The 24,004-nt window shown below is 41.9% G+C and overlaps 1 protein-coding gene across 1 annotated transcript in view; it reads right to left on the reverse strand.

The window, feature by feature from the left end:
- The window catches only part of TMEM131 (transmembrane protein 131), a 334,866-nt gene that overhangs the window by 287,607 nt on the left and 23,255 nt on the right, over nt 1–24,004 (reverse strand). The window contains exons 4-8 of the mRNA XM_029603311.1: nt 18,436–18,558; nt 17,145–17,225; nt 15,508–15,658; nt 15,362–15,418; nt 9,977–10,038 (exon numbers count right to left, since the gene is read on the reverse strand). Of these exons, the coding sequence (XP_029459171.1) occupies nt 9,977–10,038; nt 15,362–15,418; nt 15,508–15,658; nt 17,145–17,225; nt 18,436–18,558 (474 nt within the window). The remainder of the gene's footprint in view (nt 1–9,976; nt 10,039–15,361; nt 15,419–15,507; nt 15,659–17,144; nt 17,226–18,435; nt 18,559–24,004) is intronic.

Raw genomic sequence — 24,004 nt, forward strand, 5'->3', positions numbered from 1 at the left:
TTTTCAGAAGGCATTTAAAGTCCCTCATGAGAGGCTTCTAAGGAAAATAAAAAAGTAATGGGATAGGAGGTGTCCTTTCGTGCATTACAAACTGGTTGAAATACAGAAAACAGAGTAGGATTAAATGGCCAATTTTCTCAGTGGAAAAAGGAAAACAGTGGAGTGCTTCAGGGATCTGTACTTGTACCAGTGTTTTTCAATATATTTATAAATGATCTGGAAAGGAATACGAGTGAGGTAATCAAATTTGCAGATACAAAATTATTCAGAGTACTTAAATCACAAACGGACTGTGATATATTGTAGGAGGACCTTGCAAGACTGGAAGACTGGGCATCCAAGTGGCAGATGAAATTTAATGTGGACAAGTGCAAGGTGATTCATATAGGGAAAAATAAATGAAAATTATTTCTTACCTGCTAATTTTCGTTCCTGTAGTACCATGGATCATTCCAGACAGTGGGTTATGTCCCCCGTCCAGCAGATGGAGTCAGAACGAAAAACTCTCAGGGGAGCGCCTTATAGCCACGCCTCCCCTGCTTCAGCTTTCAGTAAATAGAATATCCAAGCCAAATAAAGACTTGTAAACTAGAGGGATCAAGTTCTTCAAGAACTGTCGACCCAACAGGGGCCCAAACAACAAATTTAGTAACTAACAAAATGCAAAATTGTGCCAAAAAACTTGTAAACAGAACTGCGAGGAAGAAAAACAGGCCCGCAGTATAAGAAGTACAGATAAAGAGAGAATTAGAGACAGGATTAGCAGGGATGTCCCACATAGAAAAAACCCCCAAAAACAAGGGAGGGTGTCTGGAATGATCCATGGTACTACAGGAACGAAAATTAGCAGGTAAGAAATAATTTTCATTTCCCTGTATGTACCAGGATCATTCCAGACGGTGGGATGTACCAAAGCTTTCCCATCATGGGTGGGCTACGGACAGCCCTGCCCGGATAACCCTGTCTCCCAGTTGTCCTTCCGAGGACGTCTGTACGTCTAGACGATAATGTCTAGTGAAGGTGTGAATAGACTTCCAAGTGGCAGCCCTACAGATTTCTTGAGTGGATACAAAAGAACTTTCCGCCCAAGAGGTTGCCTGAGCACGAAGAGAGTGCACCTTGACTACTAGTGGCGGAGACTTACCTGATCCCAGATATGCCGCTACAATAACTCCCTTCAGCCAACTAGCAATGGATTGCTTGGAGGCCATGCAACCTTTGCGGGGACCCGACCATAGGATAAAAAGATGGTCAGAGAGAGAGACAAAATGGCCGCCGACGAGTGAGCAGCGGAAAGCGGAGCTCCGTGGCGATTTCGCTTTTCTTTTCTCCAAAAAGATTTCCTATTACATTTTCCTTAAAAATTCGGTTGTGGTATCATGCCACATACGAAGCGTAAGGCGAAAATTAAAGAAGTTACCTCTACTCCGATCCAAACCTTACATCAGCCACGGATAGAGGAGCTTTTCGCTGGCCTGTTGCAACAAACGCCGGAAGGAGGGGCCGTTGGAGGAGACGACGGAGAGCAGCCGTTGAGCCTTCTGGCCACAGAAATATCTTTGAGCCCCGGCGCGCCAAAAACCCCCGAGGCACCGCTTAAGGAATTAGAGACCGACGCTAACATCTATGCACTGCTGGAGAATAGAACAACTCTCCAGGTAGGAGAAGCCCAGAGAGGAAGGGAAGGTTTTCCAAATTCCTCGGTGAGTTTAGAGGAGTCTAACTCCGGGGCCCTACGGGTTGTTAAACCCCAGCGAATCAGCGAAGGTATCTCTTTTTTCTTGAAGCCTGAAATGAGGAAAGAGAATGAAATGCGGGCTGTTTGCGACTCTTCACACTCCATAACCCCTAATGTGACTTTGGAACATATATTAAATGCTATTTCCACTATGGAAAAGTCTATTGCTTCCCTGACCGTTACAGTCAGGGAAAGTATTGATCTGAGTCATGGATTGGAAAAAAGACTGGAGAAAACTGAATCCATAACATCTGTATTGGAAAAGAAAACAACTGAAATAGAAAAGATTCAGATGAATCTGATTAAATCTGAGTCTATACAAATGACTAAAATGGAAAATCTGGAAAATCTCGTAAAAAGGAACAATATAAGAATCTTAAATTTTCCTAAGATGAGATTATTATCACACCGTGAACTGCTTAGATGTTATTTTACAAATGTTTTAAAATTTGCTGAGCAGGATATTCCTAAAATAAAGAGAATATATTATATACCCCAGCCAAATGAAGTAAAATCATGTTTAGATCACAGGGAGAATATGGAGGATTCTTATGATCTAACCAACATCCTAGAAAATCCTTTGAATTGGAAGTGAAGGAGAGAGCTACTCTATTTGTTCAACTTGACTCATCTGTGGAAAGAGATGTGATCTTGAAGTTGTTTTTTCGAAATCAGAATCAAAAATTCTATGGTTTCACTGTGAAAGTTTTCCCTGACCTCACTAAAATAACTCAGTTAAGAAGAAAACGATTCCTGGAAATGCGGGGAGAAGTTGTATCTAGAGGGGGGAAATTTCTCTTACGATTCCCATGTCAATGTTTAATCATATATAAAGATTCTAGGTATAAGTTTAAAGAGCCGGAACAATTACGTATATATCTCGATTCTCATTCCAGTCAGCCTGAGGGGAATTAGGCACATAGAATTGTGCACAGGTTAACTCAGAAGCCTATGTTAATGTTTAAGACTATCCTCAAATTACTGCTTATTTCAAATTGTCTCTCCCCTATTTCTTATAATTTTTTGGGCTAAATGGAAGGGATGTATTCCTTATTACAATATATTTGTTTCTTAATAATAATTGCCTTTTCCCTTCTATTGTAAAATGCTGATACTTATCTGTAAAATTTGTGAAAATTCAATAAATAGATAATTAAAAAAAAAAAAAAAAAAAAAAAAAGATGGTCAGAAAGACGAAACTCATTCGTGACATCCAGATAGTGCATTAGAGAACGTCGCACATCTAACTTATGTAAATCACCCGACTCTGAAGAGGAGAAGGATGGAAGTTCAACCGTCTGGTTGAGGTGAAAGCCTGAAACTACCTTGGGTAGAAAAGAAGGCACCGTACGCAAAGAAGCTCCAGAAGAAGTGAATCGAAGATATGGCTCCCGACATGAGAGCGCTTGCAACTCCGAGATCCGTCGTGCAGAAGTAATAGCAACTAGAAAAATAGTCTTGAAAGTGATATCCTTGATGGAAGCAGAACGCAAAGGTTCAAAAGGCGAAACACAGAGAGCCTTAAGCACCAAGTTCAAATTCCAAGACGGACAAGGAGGACGTATTGGAGGTTTAATATGCTTCACTCCCTTGAGGAATCGTAGAATATCTGGATGAGTAGACAGAAGGGTATCATCTATCCCCTGGCGCAAAGCCCCCAGAGCCGCTACCTGAACTCGGAGGGAATTATATGCCAAACCCAAATCCAGACCAGCTTGTAGAAAAGAGAGAATCTGACCCACCGATGCCTGTGGAGCCTGAATATCTTGGGAAACACACCACTCCTCAAAAACCTTCCAAACTCGAACATAAGTGATCGAAGTGGACGGCTTACGCGCCCGAAGCAGGGTGGATATAACGGGTTCCGGATAACCACGACGTCTCATCTTACGCCTTTCAAAAGCCAAGCCGCAAGACAGAAGCGATCTGCCGCTGGCAAAAATATTGGCCCTTGACGCAGAAGTCGGGGGAGATGACCTAGTCGGAGAGGGTCGTCTACTGCTAGATGGAGAAGATCCGCGAACCACGGCCGACGGGGCCACTCTGGTGCCACGAGAATCACCAGACCCTGATGATCCTCTATTCTTCGAATGACTTTGCCCACTAGTAGCCACGGTGGAAACACATACAGAAGACACTGACGTGGCCATGGAAGAACTAGGGCGTCGACTCCTTCCGCTCCATGCTCTCTTCTTCGACTGAAAAAGCGAACGGCTTTGGCATTTCTGGCCGTCGCCATTAGATCTAGACGGGGAGTTCCCCAACGTCTGATTATCAGAGACATCGCTTCTTCTGAGAGTTCCCATTCTCCGGGATCCAGACGCTGTCGGCTGAGGAAGTCTGCTTGTATGTTGTCGACGCCCGCTATGTGAGAGGCTGCCAGTCGGAGAAGATGAAGTTCCGCCCATTGCATCAACCTGTCGATTTCCAATGAAACCAGTCTGCTCCTTGTGCCTCCTTGACGATTGATATACGCGACTGTGGTGGCGTTGTCCGATAGAACTCTTACCGCTCTGTGGTGCAACAGGTGTAGAAATCCTTGTAGGGCGAGTCTCACAGCTCTGGCCTCCAGTTGGTTTATTGGCCAAGTTAATTGGTGTGTTGACCAACGCCCCTGAATCGAGCTGTCTTGACAGACCGCTCCCCAGCCGGACAGACTGGCGTCCGTGGTCACTATCACCCAGTTTGGTGATTCCAAGGACACTCCTTGAGCTAAGTGCTGTGGATTTAGCCACCAATCGAGGCTTAGTCTTGCATATTCTGGAACTGGTAGAATAACCTGATAATCCTGAGAGATCGGTTTCCATCGAGATAGCAAGGCTCGCTGAAGAGGTCGTAGGTGAGCAAAGGCCCAGGGCACCAAATCGATGGTGGAGGCCATGGTTCCCAGAACCTGTAGATAGTCCCTCGCCGTGGTGACCTCGAGAGACAAAAACCTGAGGATCTGCTCGCGTAGAGCCTGTGCTCTCTCCTGAGTAAGGAACACCATTGCCGCATTCGTGTCGAAATGTGCTCCTAAGAAATCCAGAGTCTGTGAAGGACATAGTCTGCTCTTTGAGTAATTGACAATCCAACCCAGTGAATGGAGAAATTGAAGGACCCTGTTTACTGCTTGAATCCCTTGACTTCTGGATTTTGCTCGAATGAGCCAATCGTCCAGGTAAGGATGTACTAATATCCCTTCCCTTCTGAGAGCCGCCGCCACCACTACCATAATCTTTGTAAAGACACGAGGGGCCGTGGCCAACCCAAAAGGTAGAGCCCGGAATTGAAAATGTTGTTCCAGAATCTTGAAGCGAAGGAATCGTTGGTGGTCTCGAAGGATCAGAATATGTAGGTATGCCTCCGTAAGATCCAAGGAGGCTAAAAACTCCCCTGGGTGTACCGCAGCTAGTACAGAACGGAGGGTTTCCATGCGGAACCGAGGGACCCTGAGGGAGTTGTTTAAGGTTTTGAGATCCAGAATGGGCCGGAAGGTCCCTTCCTTTTTGGGTACCACAAAGTAAATGGAATAATGGCCCCGACCCAGTTCGGAGATTGGAACAGGAACTATCGCCCCCAAGGTAAGAAGACGAACCAGTGTTTGCCGAACAGCATGGCGTTTGAGTAAGGACCCGCATGGAGAGAATAGGAACCTGTCTGGAGGAGGACGGACAAAATCCAACGCGTAACCGTGTTTTAAGATATTTAGTACCCACTGGTCTGAGGTTATGTGGACCCATGCTTCGTAAAAAAGCATAAGCCGTCCCCCCAAATGGGGAACTGGCTCGTGGGTCCACCTGGCATCATTGAGATGATTTCTGAGCGGTACTCGTTCCATGTCCGTCCTTACCAGAACGCCGGCCTCGAAAGGACCGGTTCCAAGTATGGGAACGAGCAGAAGGAGGTCGAGGTGGCTGTTGTTTCATGGGCCGAGATTTGCGCTGACTTCGAAACCTATTTCTGCCAGTGTTGAAGGATCTATAAGAGCGGGGTCGATCCTCTGGTAGCTTATGAACTGCATTTTCGTTAAGCGACTTAATAATCTGATCCAGATCTTCCCCAAAAAGGAATCTACCTTTAAAGGGAAGAGATCCTAGGCGGGTTTTGGAAGAGGCATCAGCTGCCCAATTCCTTAACCAGAGGAGACGGCGTGCTGATACCGCAGCTACCATGGCACGAGCCTGTACTCTGATAAGATCGTAAAAGGCATCTGCTCCGTAAGCCACCACGGCCTCTAATCTGTCTGCTAGCTGAGCCTCGCCGTCCGGCAAAGACTGAGAGGTAAGAAGCTGTTGGATCCAACGAAGTCCCGCACGCTGAGCTAATGAACTGCAAATAGCAGCTCTCATACCCAAAGCCGAGACCTCAAAAATCCGTTTGAGGTAAGCTTCCAACTTTCTGTCTTGAGTATCCTTCAATGCAGTTCCTCCTGTAACAGGAATAGTCGTATGTTTTGTCACTGCAGAAACTGCCGAATCTACCGCTGGGACACGGAGAAGCTCTAAGAAATCCGTCGGTAGAGGATACAATTTATCCATAGCCCTTCCAACTCTAAGGTTGGATTCAGGAGTATCCCATTCTCTTGAAATCAGCTGTAAAATATTGTAATGAGTGGGGAATGCTTTTGCCATAGGACGAAGTCCCGCTAAAAGTGGATCCCCTTTCTTGACAGTCGGATCCTGTGTGACTGGATCTGGAGGAGGGTCAATGTCCATCTCCTGGAGGATGTGTGGAATAAGATCATCAAGTTCTCCCAGCTGAAAAATGCGGAGAACTCTAGGGTCATCCCCCTCTACTTGTGCTGCAAGAGAGGGATCGTCAGCCAGCGGGTCACCTCCTCCCGCTGATGTCTGAGGTGCTGTCATGGCAGGTGGAGTTCCTCGGGAAACATAGAAACATAGAAATGACGGCAGAAGAAGACCGAATGGCCCATCCAGTCTGCCCAGCAAGCCTCACACATTTTTTCTCTCATTCTTATCTGTTACTCTTAGCTCCTTGTTCTATTCCCCTTCCACCCCCACCATTAATGTAGAGAGCAGTGATGGAGCTGCATGCAAGTGAAATATCTAGCTTGATTAGTTAGGGGTAGTAGGGGCAGTAACCGCCGTGATAAGCAAGCTACACCCATGCTTAATTGTTTTACCTAGACTATGTTGTACAGCTCTTGTTGGTTTTTTTTTTTCTTCTCCCCTGCTGTAGAAGCAGAGAGCCATGCTGGATATGCATTGAAAGTGAAGTATCAGGCACATTTGGTTTGGGGTAGTAACCGCCGTAACAAGCCAGCTACTCCTCGCTTTGTGATTGCGAATCCTTTTTTTCTTCACCCCTGTCGTTGAAGCTATGCAGGATATGCGTGAAGCATCAGTTTTTTGTTTTTGTTTTTTTTTTCCCCCTGCCGTTGTTTGTTGTTTGTTTGTTTATTTTTTTTTTCCCCTGCCGTTGAAGCAGAGAGCTATGCTGGAAATGCGTGATGTATCAGTCTTTCTCCCATGCCGATGCAGCAGACAACCATGCTGGATATGCATGGAAAGTGAAGTATCAGGCACATTTGGTTTGGGGTAGTATCCGCCGTAACAAGCCAGCTACTCCCCTCTTTGTGAGTGCAAATCCTTTTTTCCATTACCTCTTGCTGTTGAAGCTTAGAGCGATGTAGGAGTCACAGTAAGCATGTGTATGTTTATTTAATAAGGGTATTGTGTCAATAGCCATCATTCTGGCGAGTCACCCACTCTTCATTGGCGGCCTCTTGACTTTATGGATCCGCAGTGTTTATCCCACGCCCCTTTGAAGTCTTTCACAGTTCTGGTCTTCACCACTTCCTCCGGAAGGGCATTCCAGGCATCCACCACCCTCTCCGTGAAGAAATACTTCCTGACATTGGTTCTGAATCTTCCTCCCTGGAGCCTCAAATCGTGACCCCTGGTTCTGCTGATTATTTTCTTACGGAAGAGGTTTGTTGTTTTTGGATCATTAAAACCGGTGTTGTTTTTGGATCATTAAAACCGGTGTTCCCAGAACAGGAGTAATCTGGGGAGGAAGCCCTCCCAAGGAAATAGGCATACATGGTATCTTAGATGGGGGAGGCCCCCCTCCACCGACAAGAGAATCCCTGCTATGTATAAAAGCCTTATGCATTAAAACAATAAACTCTGGAGAGAAAAATCCCTCAGAGTTTCCAATATGTTGTGCCAACGGAGCAATTCCGCTAGTAGAAAGCGGCAGGGAAGAGGAAAACTGAGCCCCTGTGTCAACAGCTGAAACGCCGGTGCTTGGCTCCTGATTCAAAATGGCCGCCGTTCCCACGCTCGACGGGAACGGAGCCTGACGTTTTCTGTGCGCTCGCTCCTGAGGAAAGTCGTTTTCGTCTGGAGAAGGGCTATCCTCCCCTCCCGAAGAGACGGTAAAACGGCGACTTTCACGGGACAGAGATTCCCTCTGTACCGCGTCTTCATCAGCCAAGTCCCGCTGCATTTCGGCGCGAAAACGGAGGCTGCTCGAGCGCGCAGGGTAAAAAACAGGCAGCCTAAAAAGGCTGAGGGTCCAAGCCGGTTCTACCCCCAACAATCTCACAAGAACAGTCAGGGAATGGGACTTCCCAACGATTAGCGGCCCCGGGGAATATAACTTCGCGGGGCCACGGGTAAAAATTCTTCCTCACACCACCGGGAAGGGGGGAGGGGAGGGGGTGAATGGCCACGAACACGGGCGGGAGGGGAGTGAACGGCACCGATATACCCCTCGGACCCTAAACAATAAGTTCCTCTGTACCTAAAAATAAAAAGGAACTTACCTCTAAACCTGAGGAAGAAAACAACCGACAGGAAGAGGTAGCAATAAGAGAAAAAAGGACAGTGAGAAAACAGTCTGTCAGCAAGTCCAAGGAGTCAGAAACCTGACTAAATTATTGAAATAGAAAATTTAATATAATAAACCTTTCCTTAAAACAAAACTTGATCCCTCAAACAAATAAAAAGGTTACTTTCACAAATAGAAAAACCTAAGTCTAAATGCTGGGAACGTCAGTGTTCCCTGCTCGCATCTGCTGGAGTCAGAACTTTACTGAAAGCTGAAGCAGGGGAGGCGTGGCTATAAGGCGCTCCCCTGAGAGTTTTTCGTTCTGACTCCATCTGCTGGACGGGGGACATAACCCACCGTCTGGAATGATCCTGGTACGTACAGGGAATCCATGCTGTAGTTACACAATGTTAAGTTCCATATTAGGAGCTACCACCCAGGAAAAAGATCTAGGAGTCATAGTAGAATATACATTGCAATCGTCAGATCAGTGTGTTGCAGCAGTCAAAAAAGCAAACTGAGTGTTAGGAATTATTAGGAAGGGAATGGTGAATAAAACAGAAAATGTCATAATGCCTCTATCGCTCCATGGTGAGACCACACTGAGTACTGTGTATAATTCTGGTTGCCGCATCTCAAAAAAGATATTTGCAAGGAGAAGGTACAGAGAAGGGTGACCAAATGATAAAGGGGATGGAACAGCTCCCCTATGAGGAAAGTCTAAAGAGCTTAGGGCTGTTCAGTTTGGAGAAAAGACGGCTGAGGGGGGATATGACAGGGGGTCTTTAAAATCATGAGAGGTTTAGAACAGGTAAATGTGAATCTGTTATTTACTCTTGGATAATAGCAGGACTAGGGGGCACTCCATGAAGTTAGCAAGTAGCACATTTAAAACTAATCAGAGAAAATTCTTTCACTCAGTGCACAATCAAACCATGGAATTTGTTGCCAGGGGATGTGGTTAGTGCAGTTATTGTAGCTAGGTTTAAAAAAGGTTTGGATAAGCTCATTAAGGAGAAGTCCATTAACTGCTATTAATCAAGTTGTCTTAGAGAGTGACCACTGCTATTACTGGCATCAGTAGCATGGGATATTTAGTGTTTGGGTACTTGCCAAGTACTTGTAAGCCTGCATTGGCCACTGTTGGAAACAGGATGCTGGGCTTGTCAGACCCTTGGTCTGACCCAGTATGGCAAGTTCTTATGTTCTTATATTCCCTCTCTCACCTGCCACAGCCAATTCCTCTCCAGCAATTACAAACCACAAACCCTTCCTGCATCTGATCCTTCCCTCCAAACACCTCCTTCTCCAACCATTCCCTTGCCAGGGTTAGCAGCAACATTTTTTCCTTTGGACCCCAACCCAAAACTGGCTGACAAATGGTGGTAAGAGGGCAGGCTGATAACAGGGACAATAAGGAAACATTTATTGCTTTAGTGTATGTATGTTCAGAAAACTTACTGTTATTGGTACATCCTTAGCTCCTGAATTTAACAAATGCAGATTTAAAACTTTTGCAAAATCTGTTAATGAAAAAAAAAATACATTTTTGGTATCAAGGAAAGAGAAAAAAATATATTTCCTTAATTCTGTTTTACAGTTATAACATACTGTGCACATGCTTTTGATAAAGATCACTTAGTAAAAATTGGCAGTAATTTACAGCAGAACTCAGTTTCACATATTTGCACCAAACAGGGTTTGCTGTTATTCAGAATGAGAGGTATGGATAATAAATATTTGTGCAATATAAAATAAATTGGATTAGGAAAAGCAGAGTTACTTACCTGTAGAAGGTGTTCTTTGTGGACAGCAGGATATCAGCTCTCACTTTGTGACATCATCCCAGGACAGAAGTTTGACTTCAAGGTTTCCAGAAACTTTGAACATGCCCTACTGAGCATGTGTAGCCTGCTACATCTCCATGTAGAGCTCCTTTAGTCCATGATTTGGCTTATACTTGGAGAAACACCACCAATTGGAGGCAGACAGACAGTTTTCATGAGGACTGACAATCCTGTTGGCCTCATAAAAAAACGATTACAGGATAAGCAACTCTGCTGTCTTCAAGGACCAGCAAGTTGGCAGTCCTCATAAATGGGGAATCCCTAGCTCCAGACTGCCCTGAACAAAAAATGAAAAAAATTCTAGCAAAATAAGACACTGCTATGGCTCTGACAATATGAGCCTTGACATGACCCACTAGTTTCAGGCTTGCCTGGTCACAACAGAAGGAAAATAAATCTGCTAGCCAATTAGAAAGTATTTACCAATTGTAATTCCAGGTTTGTTGGTATCCTTCAGGTCAAACTGTGTAGTTTTTGTTCACCTTTGTGGACAGGTGGACTGGGAAAGAATACTGGAAGGACAATTGACAGATTACAGTAAAAGTTCAATTCTACCGTAGGCAGGAACTTATGATGTGTAACTAGAACCATTCTATTGTAAAAAAAAAAACAAAAAAAAAAACTTGGTACAACATGGATAAGTCACTAGGAGTCTGGAGCTTACTGACTCTGTGGGCAAAGTGACCACCCCCAAAAACTGACCTTCCAGGTCAAATACTTCAACTCACATGAGCCTGTATTGTCAAACAGACAGTCAAACTGGGTTAACACCAAGTTGAAGCCCCATGACATAGCAGGTGGTTTGATGGAAGGCTTCAACTGAAGACAGCTCTGCATGAAACAGACAGCTAATGGCTGAGAAGAGATTATTTTCTACATGGTAGTGTTAAGCACTAATTGCACTAATCTGACTCCTGAGTTGCTCTTGAAAGCTGACTTGGAAAGACAGTGAAAGCAGTCGAGCAGTTTGGTGTGAGAAAAAGGCTCTAGGTCCTTTCTCCTACTCCACACACAAAGGGCTAAACTGTAGGATGCCTCATGGAATCCTTCCTGGAAGGCAGAAGAATACGAGACATCATCAGGAAGATTAAGGAGTTGCAGAACTACCCTCTCAATATCCAGGCTATGAGAGCCAGGGACTCAATGTTAAGTTGGCATAAGAGCCCCACCCTGAGAGCTGAGAGAGAGAGAGAATTGCCCAGGTTTACTGGGAACCTGATGGACATCTCCCACAGGAATGGAAACCAAATCTGTTTCAGCCAATAGGGAGCTACAAGAATCACAGTTCCACTGTCAGCTTCAATAAGAGGAAATGGAAGGTATGTATACTGCAGACTGACTCCAATTCAGAGTAAAGATATTGGAATCTTGTTTGCCTCCATTTCAAATCGGGAGTAAAGAATGCAACCTTTTTGTTTAGAGGAGACAGAACAGCATGGGCATCGTCTCCTTTCCATTGACTTTTTAGTTTTTCTTAGAAGCCTCTCATAAGGACACTGTCCAACGCCTTCTGAAAATCCAAACACACCACATCTACCGGTTCACCTTTGTCCACATGTTTATTCACCTCTTTAAAAAAAAATTAAAAAATGCAGATTTGTCAGGCAATGAAATATCCTGTAGAGGTAATCTTCCAATGTGTCGGAAATCTCCAGAAGGTAGGCCACTTGTAGGAAGGCTTAGTGGTTCCAAGCCACTCTCAAATACTTATGGCCTCCTAACAGAGGCTCTATGATCCTGTATTTCCTTGTTTGTTAATGTAAAACATGGCTACTTGGTTGTCCATTTGGATGAGAATTCTCTTTCCTTGGGGGAGATACAAGAAAGCTTTTATGATGTCTGATTGCTCAAAGCTTTTGCAGATAAATTTGAAACAGCCATTCCACCAATGACCATGATCCCTAGATTTGCAAAGGGTACTGAAATTGTGAGCTCTTCTCACTGATATTAGTCTCTTTACAAAGGAACATAAGGTTCTGGGGGTCTGCCTTGATATGACTGTCACTTTTGACACCATAGATTGTCTGTTACTGATTTCTCAACTTCATGATATTGGTGCAGTAGTGCACTCGAAAGGTTTAATTCTTTCCTTATAGACAGAAGCTTTCAGGTTAACGAACTCTAATTCTTCTAGATCTCATTCACTTAATTGTGGAGTCCCATAGGGTTCCTTTCTATCCCCTATTTATACCCCATCTCCACTGGCAACCTTAATAAAGAGCCTGGGCTTCAGTCCCTCCTTTTACATATATGATCTACAAACTGTAGCCAGTATTGACCTGAGCTCAACAGCCCCACTAAATGTATTTAAATGACTGCTTGAACAGAATCTCGGATTGGTACTATTCTTAAATTTAGTGAACCCAGAAAAGTCAGAGGCAATGTGGTTCACTGGACATAGCAATGACCAAATTCTTCCTGCTCTCAGAGGGATGAGACAATGATACCATTTAAAGACACTGTAAAGACACTGGGTATTATACTGGACCTAGCTTTTCCTCTCATATTTTGAGTTGAGTGCAGAAATCAGACTCTAAGAATGATTCGAAAGTTGCAAACTTTTTTTTTAGATAGTAAAAATCTTAAAACTCACACTTTAATCTTAAGTTGCTGTGATTATTGTAATTCTTTATCACAGTTTTTCATAAAATTTAATTTACAAACTTCACATTGTTCAGAACACAGCAGCTAAACTAATTTTTGGAAAGCACAAGTATGATCATGTCACTCCGCTTTCTCCAGGAATTCCATTGGCTTCCCATAACCAGTCACATTCAATTTAAAATCTACCTTAGTTTCAGAGATCTTCTTTGGGGGACTCACTCATTTTTCTAATTACCTAATCACTTATTTGCCCACTAGAACTCTCTGCTCGTCTCAGCAGGAACTCTAAAGAGTACCTACTCATAAATGTATTTGCTTAGAGATGACTAGAGATCTTAGTTTCTCATACATAATTCCATATTTATAGAATTCACTTCCTCTATGAGACTGTTCTTATGAGCCTTGACTTACTGCTGAAAAAGAACTGTTACATCATCAGGTCTTACAATTATTCATCTCTTATGATCCTAACAATTTCAGCATAGCAGCTGCCAAACGCACTCTATCCAACTGGCTAGCAGACTGTATCAAGGACTGTTAAGCTCTCGCTGGCCTACAAAATCACAGACTCTGTTAAGGCTCATCAATTGAGAGCCTTGGCTACATCAGTGAGCTGTATCTATGAAGGACATCTGCAAAGCTACAACTTGGTCAACAGTTCACACTTTCATATGTTATTACTGCAGAGACAATCAATTATGAAGTGAAAGTAAATTTGGACAAGCAGTTTTGTGTAGCCTGTTCATCCAGTAGTTCATTCTCCATGGAGGGGTCGGGTTGCTTTTTCAGTAAGTGTTTGGCCTTCAGCTTGGGACTCTCCACATGCCATGGCTAATTCAGCCCTGCTTGTCAGAGAAAGTAAATTTGCTAAATGTAAATGGTGTTCTCCATAGACAGCAGGATGAATTAGCATGCTTAATACCTCCCTGAAGAGAAGACTACCTAGCTAAAGCTGAACTCTAAATTAAACTGAGAGGCTCATGAGGTAATTCCCACACATGCTCAGTATAGTAAAAGCTTTATGAGCTAAGAGAGAAGGATCTGTTCAGCTAAGGTCTGATGATGTCACCCATGTGTCATGGCTAATTCATAATGCTGTATCCTGGAAGATGTACCTGGGTAACTTTAAGCTTAGCTGCCTATAATCAAAAGAATAAAGCTGGTCAAGTGGTGATATTGTCTTAAAAAATAACATACCCTGCAGCAGCTTGAATTCCCAACACACACACCAATGTCCAAAAAATGGGCCCTATGGGGCCAATCCCATGCCTCTGCCCAGCAAACTTTAAAAATAGAATGGTTGAGTGCACTCACTGGACCCCCTCCCAATCCCAATTAAAATAAGATTGGAATGGATCCCCACCTCCCCCACGCCCTTTCCAAATCCTTTTTTGCCTCTGGGATCGCAGTACTGCTTCCGGTAGCTTTCAGTGTTGCTCTGACTGCAATGCTGTAAGCATAAGCTACCAGCGTTGCTATCAAATACTATTCATGCAGGAACAAACTGTAATCCTGGCAGCAAAAAAGGGTCTGGTAAATTGCAGGGTGGGTGTGAGGATTAGGGTTGGCATGAAAGGGAATTTATTCTGCCAAACCGAGGAGGGAGCAGGGATGGGAGGGGGGCGGGGGCAGCAAGTGGACATAAATCTTTTCTATTTATAAAGTTTACAGGTGTTTTAGGGATGGCAGTGGGAGGGCCAGACAAGCAGGGTCCATATTTCAGTCTTGCCACTTAACCAGCTATATTCTTTGGAATATAGCCAGTTAATCCTAAAGTTATCCTGGTATATGTATCTGGATAATTTTAAACCAAATCAGGGACATTCTAAATATAGTTGGTGAGGTTTAAAGTTATCCAGGTAAAGATAGATGGATAACATTATTCAGGGATACTCAGTATGACACTTACACTCCTAAATATCCCTGACCGGCTATCTTTAACCAGATACATTTTTTTACATATTGGCTTCTGCATTTTTAACTGTGTGAGAAAGTGTTTTTAAACAACAATCTGTGCAGATGTGATTTGGAATTCACACAGAAGATAATCTATTATTCTAATTAATAAAGGACACAATATCAGAGGGTCAGAATTAACAGATTTGTTTCTTAGAATTCTCATTCCCCAATATAAAGACCAGTGAAATAGTAATCTCTTGTACCATACTCAAGAACAGGGAAAACAAAGGAAAATGTGTGATATCAAAGACCACAGTTAAACTGAAAAATTAATTATTTACTAACTAAGATATACAATGATCCACTAATATATTTAAAATACATATTTTAAAATGTATTTTAAATCCTGTAATTTAAAGTTAGCTGAAAAGTCAGCTCTGGAGACAACAATGCTATTCAAGAAAACATTCTATCATATTATTAGAACTCATCTTACCTTGTGTTCGTAATGTACCAAAATCTAACATTTCTGTTGATGAATAAATTCCAGGGGCTGCAAGAAAAAAAAGAAACATTTATTTTAGTTTAATTCTGGCCTGAAACGTGAAATTAACTTGAACCAACAAGGGCACATATACAAACCTGTTGTGACTTCTACCTCCACAGGTAGTACAATAAACTCTGTGCTATCTGAGATGTTAGTTTTAATTCTAATGAAAGCTGTATGATTGTCTGCTTCTCTTGAAGAAAAGCTGGCACGCATCACTCCTTTTGTTTCATAGGGAGGAATTTCCTATGGGAAAAAGACGGGTGTATATTAACACAATACCCCAACATAAAAGAGAACATAGAAGTAGAAAAGACAAAATATTTAAGGCAAGATTTGTAACTGTCTCAGATAAAAATTAATACAAAGAAATACAGATGTAACAGAAAAAAAACACATATTAACCTGGCATGCTACGTTTATTATCAACCATCAGAAAATTTAGAACTCAAGTGCTATACATTCTGATATGCAGTATAGAGAATTTCAAATTCCTTTGGCTGTACTGCATATCAGAAAGAAGACTGTAGAATTAATCATTTGGGCTCTATAAAGAAATGGGAGCATTCACCCTAATAGCTCAACTGACTGACATGCCACTGCCTCTAAATACCATACACGAGGTTCCACTATAGATCACAGGGATGCAAAAATAAAATCCCATTTATTCTTAAGCACAAACAAATCTAGAAAAGATAATTCTTAAAGACATTTCCACAGGTAAAACTGTTTTATTCACAAAAAAGCAAGTTTGCTTATTGTAAACAGGGTTCTCCGTAGAAAGTAGGATGAATTAGCCACATAGGCAATATCATCTGATGGCAGCAAATGGACCAGTCTCTCTAGCTTATTTTAAAATCACTTAATAGCTTTCCTGATGATAATAAAAAAAAAACAAAAAAAAAAAAACAACTCTCAAAGCAATGTACAACATAAGAAAAGAGTATAACAAAAACAATGCCACAACAGCTATATTTACAGAATATTTAAGCCATCCCAAGTATTAAGACTGACGACATCAACCAAGTTTTAATTTCTCTCTTATCTCAGTACATCCTGTTCCTCCTGTTAATGTTCAAACTGTTTACTCAGAAAAGTCATCAATACAAAGTAAATAATATGAAGCATTTAAATTGCATTTCCCATGATCCTGCAATAGCTATTAGAGATTTTATATGTTTAAAGCCAGTGCGTAACTGTATGGCCGTAAGTGCAATTGTTAAGTGTCTATTCCATTGAGTCAGTAAGGGTGCAAGACGAAGACAAGCAAATAGAGAGTCAGGACTTGAGACCCTAACCCATGCATAGTGAAAGATGGATAAGAGGTACATGGTGAATTTTGGAATTTAGCATGAACTAAATATGCTCAGTACTACAAATCTGAGCATTCTAATGTACTTTAAAAATTGTGCACTAGTATAAAGCACTGGTTTATATAATGATTTTCATTAAGTTAAAGTAAAGACTACTAGCAAAATGCATAATGTGGCTGCTGGATGACAAAAATCTGGCATACAAATGGAGAGGGAGATGGAATCCACAACATCAAAACATCTGCAATTAGAAATCCATAACATTTTTATTGTTTGAACATGATAATTCATTATGACTAACATACTCTATATAAAGACTTGTCATACATATAAAAATCTCAGACTGAGCAGAATTTGATCTGAACAGGCAGTAGCATAAACCGAGGGAAAAGAAGCCAATGCAGAATGCTCATACTCACCCATAGTTTTTTTGTGCCACCTTGTTGGCCTGTTGGAAGCTCTAGGTGTAAATCACCTCCACTTGAATACATTTCTACTACCTGCAAACAAAAGATGTTGGGGTGGAAAAGTAAGCTGTATTTTCTTGGTATGATACTTTTGACAAAAAAAATGCACATGTGACCAACATGAGTACATTATGCAAACCAAGAAGAAGAGTTCCCGGCCGGGGGGGGGGGGGGGGGGCACAGGGGCTCAGAAGGCACTTATGCACATACTTCTTGATTTGAAAAAGTAGCACATAAGTTAATACCTTCAGTGTAATTTTACTCATGTGAATATATGCACACACTTAGCCAATTATCTGAGTATTTTCAAAGTGAATTTACATACAAGTTTGCAATAAAAATACTTGGTCATGTCTGTGTGTACAATGTACATGCAGATTTTATTACCATGCGAGCTGTTTGAAAATCATCCTCTCACTGTGAACAAACTCTCTTCTACAGAGTTTTTCATTTTTTCATTTTATTTTTGCTAGAACAGGAATCAGGTTAGAAAATGTATAATGCAACAAAATCAGAAACCATACTAACAGTCCCAAATATAGAACACTCCCTTCACAGGACCACTGTGGTTGATATGTTATTACTGAGTAATTGGGTGCTGCCCAGTAATAAAATTTCAGTTTACAATGGGTTTTGAAAAAAAAAAAAAAAAGCATTATGAAGCCTAATCAGCTGTAACTGCAGTAGACCCCAGCTTCAAGTATTGAACATCTTTTCTTCTTGTGCTGTCTCAGAACAAAAAGAGAGAAGAAACTGGAAGGTGATTCAAGAAAGAAGTGCCAGGGTTGTCACAACCACAGTCTAAGCTGCCATATGTAACTTAAAATAGCAAGATAAAATGTGTATGTTAGTGTTAATTCATATTAAAACTGTACTATGTCTTCACTTAAAAATCAGAAGCAATCATGAGTATGAGTAGATTGATAAGCTCAACATGACTACTCAGAGGAGACCCACCATTCTCTTGAGGTAGACTATTTGAACTACTTTACTTGAAAGCGAATAAATGTAATGGTCAAACCGCACTTTGTAGTAATTTTTGTCCATATTCTATATTGCACTGTGAGCTGGATTATGAAATCAATAGGCTTGGTTCAACCTCAAAACAATTCAGGAATAAAAGTGACAGCTTTTTTTCATATTTTTTATATGCTAAAACAAAATATGATGAATCATAATATATGCGTTTCTAGATCCAGTAGATAATTTGTTTTAAATTGCATTTTTTTTTTAAATTACTCACCTGTAAAGGTTCACTGTGAGGGTTGTGGATATTAATTAAAGGGGAAAAACTGCTATTTACAGGAACTCTTGCCCCAATAAAGGGACGCAATCGATAGGGGTTAGGGATTCCAACACCAAACACCTGTTTCAAAGGGAAAAATAAAGCTTTAAAAGGCAATCCATATCTGGTAATCAGACAATAAGCAAGGAGGGGGCTGTAATATTCTTCTAATGCAAAAAAGTAAACTATTACTTCCAATGTTACATATACTGTAGTGTCTAGGTGTTATCTTATTTATTTGCTTTTGTATACAGACATTCATTGGGGTACATCACATCGGTTTACATGTTGGTGTGGAGAAATAGAAGGACGAGGGTGTCTTACTATTTTACATGTAACAGAGGCAAAACTATATATTACCCAAAACATTGATTTGCCTTGGTCATTTCTTTGCATATCTTTTATTTCTAATCCTTAAAACATGGTGAACATTATCACCATCTTACACTATTTCAGCGAGTCTCTTGTTTAGGCATCATGCCATTACAGCTACGGTTTATGGGCACTGGGTACCACCTTTTGGGGGGTAAATAGGGCAACATCCCCATTTTCTAAACATTTAAAAGCATCATTTGCTTTATTTAATATTTTCTTGATAATGGCTTTTGTGATTAAAAAAAGTCAATACCATGCCAAATGTCTACTGTGCTATTTCTACAGGCAATAGGGAATTATACTATCCTTGTAGGTAAGACAATATCTGTCCTGTTTTCAGCAATAGTCACCCATGTGGTATCATACTCAACCAAAAAGAAATCTAGTATGAAAAAAGCAAGTGATCTAATCTTATTTCGCATATAAATCAGAATATAATACACAAGGAACATAAGAACATAAGAAATTGCCATGCTGGGACAGACCAAGGGTCCATCAAGCCCAGCATCCTGTTTCCAACAGAGACCAAAAACCAGGCCACAAGAACCTGGCAATTACCCAAACACTAAGAACCCATGCTACTGATGAAATTAATAGCAGTGGCTATTCCCTAAGTATAATTGATTAATAGCCATTAATGGACTTCTCCTCCAAGAACTTATCCAAACCTTTTTTGAACCCAGCTACACTAACTGCACTAACTACCTTCTCTGGCAACAATTATTCCGGCTGACAACTCAGTTACAGAGGAAGATTGCTTTTGTTACACAACTTGAGTTCCTGAAAAGATGCTCAGATTTGGGGGGATTGTTAATACTTACATTTTAATGAAAGATACACATAATCCTATGCTAATCTAAAATACTGCAAGAAAAACTGCTAAAATGTACCTAATACAACTTATTCTGGAACAAATACATTTTGGGACTTGCTTGGGTACATTCTGAACATGTTGAGTATATGAATAAATGAACACATGAAAATCCTAATGCAATTATAGTACAAACCTCAAACTCTACAGTAGAATCATCATGTTGTAAGGCCCTGGTAATCCTTTCTTGTGACTAGAGACCACCACTGCAGATACTGTTTCTCCTTTTCACTCACTCAGAAGGCAAACATTTCAGTTAAATTTGAAAATGCTCCAGATAGTCTATGATGTCTCTCTTCTATTAAGCACTTACAAAGTTGCCCTCTCAACATGGATATTGTACTTAGGGGCAGATTTTAAATACTTGCGCGAACAAAAGTACGCTGGATTTTATAAGATACGCGCGTATCTTATAAAATCCGGGGTTGGCACGCGCAAGGGGGTGCACATTTGTGCAACCTGCCCGCGCCGAGCCCAGCGCGCGCTGCCTGTTCCCTCTGAGGCCGCTCCGATTTCGGAGCGGCCTCGGAGGGAACTTTCCTTCGCCCTCCCCCCACCTTCCCATCCCTTCCCCTACCTAAACCCCCCCCCCCCCGGCCCTATCTAAAACCCCCCCTTAACTTTGCGCGCGTCGGCCTGCTGCCCCGCTCCGTGGTCCGGTCCCGGGGGCTGTTCCGGAGGCCGCAGCCACGCCCCGGAACGCCCCGGGCCTAAACCACGCCCACGTCGCCGCCCCCGAAACACCACGCCCCCTAAATGCTGCATCATCCCGCCATGCCCCCGACAGGAAGCCCTGGGACTTACGCGCGTCCCAGGGCTCTGCGCACGCCGGCGGCCTATGCAAAATAGGTGCGCCAGTGCACAGGGGTTTTAAAATCCGCCCCTTAGTATTTACTAGGAAAAGTAATACGACTCAGTCTAGGTGGGTTTCTATATTGGAGGCATCAAGGCACAGAAAATAATCTAATACTGGAGGAACACTTAACATAGATATTGGGTTCTTTAAAGCTAGAAAGCACAGGGAATGAAACAGGATAGATTAAGTATCTGCAACCACCATTCTGTGATGGTATGGCCAAAAGCAGCATCTATAGCCATTTGTCCATGTTAAGTGGACATTTTCCAGGCAGTTGCTAGGCTCTCTGGCGATGAAGAGGTCATGCTTCTAGTCAAATTAAATTATAAGGAGACATTACAAATTTTGTGGTTGAGATACTTCTATAATGCAGCCCTTGGTTATAGCAGGGGTGTCAAACTTTAGTACTTTGAAGGCCAATAAGACAACTGGCTTTCAGATATTCATGAGCATTCATTGTATTTACTTGCATAGAGTATCACTAGTTTATGGTTAACTTACATATCTAGATTATATTGAACACCAAGCCTGTTTGTGGTCTTTGAAAACTGGAGGTTAACATCTGTTTTAGAGCAGGGGTTCTTAACCTTTCAAGGAACACAGACCCCTTTTTCAGTTTCAAAAAGTTCAGGTACCCCCAACCGCTTCTAATTTTTGCATGCCATAAAAGAAATAATGATATGCACTCCAGAATCATTCATAATGTATAAAACTGATCTAAGCTGAATACGTAGGGAGGATAATTTCCAAGGCTATTTAAAAACTGTCCTCACAATTGGTCATTCCACCTTTCAATCCAACTACAATAAAGAAAAGAAATCACATTCAAGAAAGTTCCAGGTTGGCAACTTGGCAGAAAATCAGCAAAGGTACAGGATAGCCTGCAATCTAATTTTCAAAGGGAAACTGCCCGCAGAGTTTCATTTTGAAACCTAGGACCGGCAGGTTTGTTCCTTGTACTTTGCACCTGCTTCAAATAGATGAAAAATATACATGTAAATATGCATGAGGATTTCAAAATGAAATCCTTACACATACTTTTCTTCCCCCAACCAAGCCCTACTCTTTTTTTTTTTTTTTTTTTTTTTAACCTACAGGTAAAAAAAAAGTCTGCTGCTGTTCACAGTGTAGCTACTTTTACCCTCAATGGCAGGAAATAATTTTCAAAAGGGCTTTTTTACATCGGTAAACAGGTGATCAGCCACAAATTCTGAAACTGATACCCTTTACCTATGTTTTCTTTCATACTTTTAATACTTTTGTTTCTTATAAACACATTCAGAAAATTATAATCACAAAGTAATTTAGATTTTAAAAAACAATTTAGATTTTAAAACACAATTTTCAATTAGAAAGCTGAGATCGCCATGTTTGTCTGTGTCTCCCCCTAAATATCTTGTTTTTATTGTCATGTCCACACCTGGCTGTTGTCTCGTCCTCCCTCCTCCTTGATCCCTGTTTAGCATGATTCCTTGGGGGTCCTCTCCTCTCCCCTGATAGGCTACCATCTACTTTCACTTTCCTTAACCAGGTCAATCATGTCTCTCTCTTTATGCTCCATTCCTGTCTCATGCCTTCTCCCATCTGTCATTCCCCTCATACTGTCAAACTCCATCCCATTTCCTCCTTTGAGCCCTTCTACTCATTTGTCTGATGCATCTCTCCTCTCCTCTCTCTTTTTGTCAGACCAATGGCAGAGCACGTAGAAGTGATGGGAAATGTTTCTCACCGCTTTGATAACTGGGTTTTTCTCTCTCTTCCGTGTGTGGCAGAGGCTGCAACAGTTCTGACAGCCACAATAGGCCCTTCACTTCCTCACAAACAGCAGGAATGGGGTTTATGATTTGAGAGCTGCAATCAATCCCTCTCTTCCCCACCTTAGTACATTAAGAAGCTTCTAATGGGTGCAAACAATCCCTCTGTCCCTCTTCCTTCTGGTCTGCAGCACTCTCACTCTCTGGTCTATGACAGCAACACATTCATTTTCTTCCTAGCTAACTTTCCTTGCATCCCTTCTAAAAGATCCCCCTGAGATGGTCTCGTGGGCCCCAGAGACTGCAGAAAGAGGAAGACAGGCGACAATATCTGGAAAAATTCAAAGAAGCTAGGAAATTAGTCAGGAATGCAAAAATTAAAATAGAAGAAAATATAACAAATATGGTAAAAAGGGAAGATAAGACTTTTTTTAGATGTTAGGAACAGAAGGAAGTGTAAAAGTGGCATTGTGAGACTCAAAGGTGAAGGGGAGAAATATGGAGAGGCTGATGAGAAAAAAATCAAAACTACTTAACAATATTTCTATTCGGTGTTCACTATGGAAGGGCCTGGAACAGGTATAAATAAAACAAAACACAAAAGATTTGAAATGAGGTAAACCTCAATTGATTTTCAGAACAGTGTGTTCGTGAGGAGATAAAGTAGATAAGGCGATGGGGCTGGATGGGAAACATCCGAGGCTACTAAGGGAACTTAGAGAAATCCTGGCAGCTCCACTGGATGACCTGTTCAATGCTTCTTTACAGACTGATGCAGTTCAGAAGGACTGGAAAAGGGCAGATGTGGTTCCTATTCATAAAAGTGGAAGTAAGGAGGAGGCTGAGAACTACAGACCAGTTAGTCTGACCTCTGTGCTGAGCAAACTAATTGCATTGCTGCTAAAACAGATGATAGAGCAATTTCTGGAATCCAATGGATTGCAAGATGCGAGGCAGAATGGTTTTATCAGAGGTAAATCGTGTTAGCAAATCAATTTCTTTGACTGGGTGACCAGATAGTTAGATCAAGAGAAGAGTGCTAGACAGAGTACTTTGATTTCGGTAAGGCCTTTGACAAGGTTCTGCACAGAAAACTTATAAATAAATTGTGCGCCCATGGTATGGATCCAAGAGTGACTGACTGGGTTAGAAACTAACTGGCTGAATGGGAGGCAATAAAGGGTAATGGCAAACGGAGTTTTATCTGAGAAGGGGGTTGTTACTAGTGGCATGCCTCAGGGATCGGTCCTTGGACCGGTTCTTTTTAATATTTTTGTAAGCGACATAATGGAAGGGTTGTGGAGAAAAGGTTTGTCTTTTTGCCAATTATACCAAAATCTGTAACAGGGTGGACAGCCTGGAAGGAGTGGAAAACATGAAAAGGGATCTAGCAAATCTCCAGGAATGGTCTAAGGTCCAAGAGCTAAGATTTAATGCTAAAACAAATGCAGAGTAATGCATTTAGGAAGCAAAAACCCAAGGGAAAGGTACAGTATTGGAGGTGAAATTCTTCTAAGCACAAAGGAAGGGCGAGATCTGGGGGGTAATTGTATCTGATGATCTTAAGGTGGCTACAGGTGGCTAAAGCAATGGTAAAAGCCAGAAAGATGCTTGGCTGCATAGGGAGAGGAATGGTTAGTAGAGAAAACTGGAGCACCATCCTCACCTCCA

This window comes from Rhinatrema bivittatum, chromosome 5, assembly GCF_901001135.1.
Source record: "Rhinatrema bivittatum chromosome 5, aRhiBiv1.1, whole genome shotgun sequence".
NCBI lineage: Eukaryota > Metazoa > Chordata > Amphibia > Gymnophiona > Rhinatrematidae > Rhinatrema > Rhinatrema bivittatum.